This window comes from Bidens hawaiensis, unplaced genomic scaffold (assembly GCF_021521415.1).
Source record: "Bidens hawaiensis isolate Kalapana, Puna unplaced genomic scaffold, B.hawaiensis_p1.1 tig00024283_1, whole genome shotgun sequence".
Lineage (NCBI taxonomy): Eukaryota > Viridiplantae > Streptophyta > Magnoliopsida > Asterales > Asteraceae > Bidens > Bidens hawaiensis.
In genome coordinates, this window is record NW_027493827.1 from 98,137 (window position 1) to 106,267 (window position 8,131).

Genomic DNA, 8,131 nt, shown 5'->3' on the forward strand with positions numbered 1-8,131 from the left:
TAATCTCATCCAACACATTACTGCCATGCCCATTGACTGGAATTACAAAATGTAGCAAATAAATCTTTTTTTTTGAAAGGCAACTTTATAAAGATCACAAACCCGGTATAAATCCTTTAGTAAAGATTACTTCCGAGGGCTTATCTCATGATATATCCCTGAAAGGTTTTCCTAAACTTTAAACCCCGACCGTTATAATTAAACAACAAATTGCATGTTTAATTAATGCAGCAGACGAAAGCAATTTGCATTCTAAACCAAATTAGTATTTGTTAAAGATAAATGCACGACACAGTTAATGTGTGAACTGACCTACTACGCCAACCAAACGTAGGATTCAATTCCCATCGGATGGTTCTTAGCATATCAATGCTGACACATGTGTAGCTCCAACAGGATGCAATTTATGTATATAATAAGTTCATTGTGATTTCTATTTCGTATTCTTTGAAATAGTTGAAATATTAATCTAAACTAATTTTGACTCGCTAAAAGAAACTGATGCTTCTATTAAATTAAATAGTAATGCAGTGTGCACTTTGCAGTTTGCAACATGGTTGAACTTATAGAAAAGCAGGATGCTTATAAACTGAACTGAGTAACATTGTAAGAACTTAAAATACTTACAAATAATTAACAACAAACCACAAGGACTTGATAATATTTTTGCGATGATCTTGAAAACTTATGCACGTGAGATGTTTGCAGCAGGCTCGGATAGTTCTGCAATGACCATTGATGGGTGATGTCAGAGCTAATGAAGAATCCATTTCAAGTTCAATATTTGTAGATCATAACAAAATACACTTTTTTTTGGTCATTTGCTGTCACAAGGGTAAAATGGTCCAGTTAAAGTTTAGTAAGAGCATAGTTTGAAGATGCATTAATCCGTTAACGGGAGACCATCGATCAACATTATCAAACTCACTCTTCCGTTAGTCAAAAGTACCAACGTTATCACTAAAAATGTCATGGAAATCTTCTTTGACATCACTCATTGCACTTCCTTTTACTGTGGTACTAATTTCTATGCCTAGCTATGATATCTTATTATAATATGTTAAAAAAATAAAATTCATTCTTTGACAGTAATTAGTTAATTTTAGCTATGATGGATCAATCAATTCATGAAGGCGATATTCGTGTAGCGATGGCTGACTTGAGGGCGAAATTAAAGTCGTTCACGCTGTATGAAAAAGACTCTTGAAAGCATATACCTCAAAGGGAATATGCCCGGGTTGGAGAAGATGGAGGTGACTAGTGAAGCCGTGTGTGTATCCTTAAACATGCCCAGGTTTGAGATTCAGGACGTGGAGTGCCATTTTGTTGAATACAAGACTTAGATGATTGAAGGAAAAAATAAGAAGGGGGGACTGTATTGAGCATTTTATGACGGGCATAAGAACACCTGAGGGCTTTCACAGGGAGGATCATATGATCAAGCGAGAGATGGAAGATGGAATGTATAAGGTAACTCTACCCCATGCTGATGTGATCAGTGAAGAGGCCAAAAAGATGACTGGTGCACTTTTTTATAAAGTACGTCGCTACTAATTAGCGGTTATGGTTCCTGACTATGTGATAATGTTAGTTCTAAATCTAACTACTTAGGTGGAAAATCAAACTGGTTGTAAACTTATTTTGTGATCATTTGTAAGGTTTATTTGGATCTTGGTCTTTTGCGTTTTGCACTAATAGATGGTTTCTATATCTATGTAAGAAGTGGTTTGCTATTTTGATCTTTTGATTGAACCAACTGTTTTCTAGGAGATGGGTAAGTGCACACGCTTTTGACTTTTTAGGTCAAATAGACTATTGTTTTTTTTTTTTCAATCACAACTTTGTTAAATTATCAAATTCAGTATTAACTTTCTATGTTTTTATTGAAGCTCGTAAGTCAAAATGTACATAAGCAATGTGCTTGTTTTTATTGTTTAGGTACACCAGTGTATTAACTAACCTGGCTGATTTAACTTCTTGAGGTCAAAACTGGCTTCATTTTTTTCTTTTTCTAGTATAACATACTAGAAATCTGATAGTTTTATTAACAACAAATCTAATATTGTATTACTCTGGCTGATTTGAGGTGAAACTTTTATTAGAAATCTTTTCTCTTGCTAATGGAATGGTAAGCAATTAAGCATCTATTCAATTAACCGGCAATCTTACAATTTTCATGTGTGACTCGGTGGATCAAATCAGTTTCTTTAGCTGCTAACTATTTGTGATTTTGTGTCGTATAAAGCACTAGAAGTGGAAACTTTGACCCAAATACTCATTATTGGAATAATTCGGTCAATTTAATTAGTAACTTTAGCTAAAGGGGAAAAGGTCAAACTGAGTTAAAAATCTCTCAAAGCCAATTTAACATTTTAACCTCCTGAATCATTTCAGTACTTACTCAATTAGAGATGCACATTAATATTTTATTTTGTACAACAAAAATTCTAAGTAAAGCGCACTGCTAGTGATTAAAAGTAAATACAAAGATGAGTAACACAAACTCACAGAAGTAAAGCGTGCCTCAACAAGAATATCAACAAAATATCTTACCTTTTGTGAGTAACACAAAGCAACCGTTATTCTTGTTCCTTCATATGGGAGATCCGAATAATATAATAATGAAGATAGATGTTCTTCAAGTTCAAAAATCTTGGTGAATTGAAGTAATGTGGTCTCTCTAAGTTCACAAAGGTTATCCAAAGGGTTGGTTTCCTTGTTCTTGGGTGAATCAAGCCTGAAGCGTCAAAATCAGTATGAGCGTTTGACATTCCGTCTCAGGAAGGCTCACTCGGGTATTAGGGGTGGTTCCCAAAAAAAAACCTCAGGGTATAAAAAATTTGAAGCCTGTTTGACCTCAAGAAGTCAAATCAGTCATATGAACTATGTCTAAGAATTCAGCACATAACACACTTTGCTGCAGTGATATTTTAGAACGCTTATGGACTTATGGTAACTACAGTTCCCAAATTGGCAATAAAATCTATGAAAACTTAGAAAAGTTAAAATTCACCAATTGTTTCAATTTCATGCCTTTATATAAGTTTGGTTTTCTACCTAGCTAGTTAACTGCTTTCTTTTATTAGATACAGTATTAATATTAATATTAATATTGATATGTTTATAAGTTTCAATTGATATAGAAGTATAGAACTCTCCATTAGCCTTCTTTTTCTCTCGCTCTCCCTCTCCTCCATCTCCATGGTCAATGGTCATAAGGAAATGAGTTGCTTTGTACATTCCGTCATTCATCTCCGTCTTGATCGTATTATCTTCTTCTTCACATAGCCCTCTGGTATATGTATATGCCCCGTATAGTGAGGTAGGTGGCTTGTTTGATTCGGGCCTAAGTTGGAACAACTTAACAAGGTTGAAAGTTTGTTATGGGGTTAATATGGCAATCTCTTTATTTCTTGTGGTTATGACAAAAAAGTGAATGCGTTTTATTTCTTACAAGGAACAAAGATTACCAGATACCAATATCATTGAAGCATCCCACACCTCATTCATCTTTTCAGGAACTTCAATCTTGTTTTCGCATTCCTGCATTTTCAAATCAAGGGGGTTTCGGTTGGACCTTTGGATTTTAGAACCACTAGGCTCACGGGCTACTGATGGGGCCTAAAATATTGTTTTAGTTGTGGATTTTTTTACACTAATGGATTATTTTTTCCATACATCTTTTTGGATTTCACGTTTTAGAAATAGTATTACCCTTAATTCCAAGAAAAACAAGAGGTGACAATTATATGTGATGATGTATAACTATTATGTTTTATTAGGACTCCCGGTAGGCGTAAAATGGTTAAAATTTGTGGGGTTGTATGTACGCATCAAATATTGTGCCATTAAAATATGTTATATATAAAAGTTTATATTAAAGAATATTACTTTTCCAAAAATAATTGCGGTCAAAAGACATGCGCACTAAGCTCATGAATTATTGAAGTCAATATACAGTTTGATCCAATATGATTGAATTAATTAATTAGTGTGCTTCCCATTTCTTCTCTCTTTCTCTTCTATCTTTCTCTCATTGTGCTTTCGTCTTTCCTACTATGTTGTTTCATCCTATCTTCTTTTCAGACTGATTTAAGCTGCTTGCTAGCTTAGTTGAAATGGAAGCAAATATTCATTTGTGGCTCCAATTGTATCAACAACTCTTAGCATTGATTTTGATTCTATTTATTCCTTTCATTACTACCAAAACCATAACATGCCTTCCATAAAAGAGTTTAACCACCTTAGAGTTCCCCTTGATGATATAAAGTTGGCCACCAACAACTTCAGTGCAAAAAACTATATCAACAAAGGTGGATTTGGTAAGGTTTACAAAGGAGAACTTATGCATCGTGGAAAATTGGTTATGGTTGCTATCAAGCGCTTGGATCGGACTTATGGACAAGGTTCACCCGAGTTTTGGAAAGAAATCATGATGCTTTCCCGTTATAGACACAAAAACCTTGTCTGTCTCTTAGGTTTTTGTGAGACGAGAAGAGAGAAAATACTAGTCTATGAGTATTTGTCCAATAAAAGCCTTGACATGTATCTAAGTGACTCTAACCTCTCGTGGATTCAGCGTCTGAAAATATGCATTGGGGCAGCCCGTGGTCTAGAGTATCTTCACAATCCTAGTGGGACCATGCAAAGAGTGTTACACCGTGACATTAAAAGTTCCAACATATTGTTGGATGAGAAATGGAGTGCCAAGATTTCAGATTTTGGGTTATCCAGATTTGGTCCCGCTAACCAAGAGCACACGTTTCTTGTCTCTGATGTGGTAGGAACGATTGGATATTGCGATCCACTTTACATTGATACGGGGTACTTGACAAAAGAATCTGATATCTACTCTTTTGGGGTAGTGTTATTTGAGGTCTTGTGCGGAAGGCCCTGCATTATGAATTATGATGATAGTCGGAGGTTTCTTTCTAAGTTGGCGCAAACCTGCTACGAAGAAAATAAAATAGGTACAATTGTAGCTGATTTTCTAAGGGAGCAAATAGAACCAAACTGTTTAAAAAAGTTTGCAAACATTGCGTATCAATGTTTGCGAAAAAATCGAAATGAACGTCCATCAGGAGCCCACGTCTTAGAACAACTTGAAATTGCACTTCAGTATCAAGTAAGTTTTATTATTTCAGGCATAAATGAAGTTGCTTTTATTCAATATCATATTTGAACTTTATTTCCCACATGTTTAAAGTATGTTTCAGTAAACAACTTAATGTTTGTGTATTGTAAACGTACATACTTTATAACTGAATTTTGTAAATAAGGACAATACGAAATTAATACTTTAATACATATACTGAGAATCCTTTGTTTTTTTATTATAGTGCGTTCCCTCATCAAGATTAGAGTATCCTTCATTCCATGGGGATGAGTACAATTTGATAAATGCCCCAGCAACTGTCCGGACAACTGCTCATGCTCGTGCCCGCACACAGGCTGCATTTGGAGCCCGCTTGTTTAGACCTCAAACAAAAGAAGCTTCGGAGTACTATGATATTGATGAGAAACAACACTATGTCATAGAGGCTATAAAGATTCAACGTGCATATCGGTGCTACCGAAAGAGAAAACAAATGGCAGCTGCTGCACACATACAATATGTTTTTCGTAAATGGAAAGCAGGAAATGTTTATAAGAAAGCAATGTTATCAAGTAACCAGCATTCATGTAAGATCTCCCATAGTATATATATACTTGCACCTCCATTTAGTTAACGCATATGATGATCGGCCTTACTTATTTTGTATTAATTCAATGCAGGACGTCATCATATTCGCACACAATTCATGAGACTTGGGAGCAAATTAATTGAAGCTAAAGGATGCCAGTGCTAAAAAACATATTTTCCATCCACTTTTGCAAACATAGTGATAAATCAGCAGCCCCAACAATATCATGCATTCATGTGTTGTCACGTGTCACTTATTGTAAGCTCGCTAAATTTTTCGGCGGGTATCACTTCTTGGTAATAAGATTGGAAGAATTCTAGCCTTTCTTGAGTTTAGAATGGAGCTGTCACATGTAGAGAAATCCCTATATGGATGAGGAGCCGGCATGCTATATATGAGAGCCAGGGCCGGCCTAACTATTTTTGTGCCTAAAGCGAATAAAAAGTCTGGGGCCCTTTTCAAAAATGTTTGGGTTCTTATTTTCGATTTCTATCTGATTATCTAAGGAACTTATGAGCTTCAAACCAATTTACAAAATAGGTTAATATTTTCTTACAAAATAAAGTTCGTAACCAACTTATAAACTACATTTTGAAATAAAATAGGCCGAGTTCGTCAAATAAAACAACAAATGACAATAAAATATTATAGTTATCTCAACACGTTTAGGATGGTATTTTATGCAACAATAACGTTTTTATTTACATGGTTGAAGCATACTTGAATAACAAAACTATTAAAAAGTAGAAATTTATTATACGTCTGATCTCTTTAACATAGTGTTAAACCACTACACCACAAACGAAAAACAAAAAAAAATGAATTGTCCTACATTTTTTTAGCATTTTACCCAATGGCCTATGCTATAATTAATGTATTATAAAATCTTGGCTACAAAAGAAAAGAAAAGAAAAAAAGATTTAAATGTTTTCCATTTTTTCATTTCAGCCAATGGCATATGCTGCAATGTATTACATCTCAAGAAAAAAAATTACAAAGGGATTCGAACATTGGACTAGAGTTTGAGTTGTTGAAAAGTTAAATTTTACCAGCTACCACTAAGGCAACATGAAAATTAATTATTGATCGAGTAAGAGAGAATATATATTAATTATATATATTTCTGAAATGGGGGCCTCAAATATTTGGGGGCCCAGAGCCCTAGCGTGGGCTTGTAATGAAGTTGGGCCGGCCTTGATGAGAGACAGTAGACTAAAACTTTGACGTTAGTTCGGCTACAAAAGCATCCAAACACAAACTTAAAATGGGCATAACTTTCGTGACATCTGAAGTTATGGGAGCCGTAGGTAATGGACAAAAACATCACAACGGTCAGATTATTTGAGCTATGATTTCCAATTGAACAAGTTTTCCCAATTTAGCAACTTAAATTTATTTATTTTCTATTGTAACGTGCAAAAATATTTTATTGAGTAATCTACGTGTTTATTTAGACAACACCAATTATAGAAGAGTTACAAGTGTAGGTCCATAAAAACGGATCAAACACTCTTAAATCAATTTCAATTATATGCTAGCAGAAATCACATGTAGCCAACCGAGATCTCGAATTTTGCTTGTGTTGATTATTACCCGAAATAGTAAGGTAAAGAGAGTTGGTGAAGAGATAAGGTAGAGAGAGAGAGAGAGATTTTCTTCAAAAGTTGTTGGTTGCATGTGTATACTTCACCTTTGATAGGTGAAGCCATGCTTCCTTCTATTATAACGGCCCAATGGGCTTTTATTTACAAGGGCCAAACTTATAAGAGAGATAAACGAAAGCATACAAAACACAACGTTAATCAAACTAAACAAATACAAAAGACTTAATATAAGAAATGGGCTCAACAATCTCCCTCTAGTCTTTCAGTATTTGTTGTAGCTTTCGTCTTCAATCAGTCTCGTACTCGAAGGGGGGCTCATAGTCAAATAGTTGGTTGTCAACACGTGGAAAACAGAATTGAACTTCCCAACGATTGCATCGGTGTTTTCTTTCCCATGATCTTCAAGAGTACGCATAGGAGACTTTTACAGCTTCAATGTATCCTCCTTGCTCATACCCATCAACTCGTGCTCGTCAAACACACGAAGATGATGCATGCATTTACACCGAATAACCGCTTCGCCAGTATCATTATCAAACTCCCAGCAAAGGAAATCATGAAGTAGGTTGGTCTCAAAAGGTTCTCCATGATAAATCTCATGACCCTCCTTAGGCATTTTGTATCTCCATGCCTTTCTTCCCTTGCTGGTAGTTGGATCGATCTCGGTCGAATGCAGGTAGGTTCTCCTCATGCTAAGCTTGAAATTGGGATAGTCTTTTTTTGCCTCTCGGTGTAGATGTCTCTTGAACCAACTCTCCAGCTTCTTCTCACCAATACCTTCACCAGCTGTTCTCCAAAAGAAATTCATGTCGAGATGAGACCGCGAATGCATCTTCATATGAT

The 8,131-nt window shown here is 35.3% G+C and overlaps 1 protein-coding gene across 1 annotated transcript; it reads left to right on the plus strand.

Annotated features, from left to right (window-relative positions):
• Positions 1-4,216: 4,216 nt before the first annotated feature.
• On the plus strand, positions 4,217-5,849 carry LOC143568995 (receptor-like protein kinase FERONIA). The gene is made up of 3 exons (XM_077055007.1): positions 4,217-5,125; positions 5,340-5,667; positions 5,776-5,849. The coding sequence occupies exons 1-3, from the start codon at positions 4,217-4,219 to the stop codon at positions 5,847-5,849; spliced, it is 1,311 nt and encodes a 436-aa protein (XP_076911122.1).
• Positions 5,850-8,131: the final 2,282 nt, after the last annotated feature.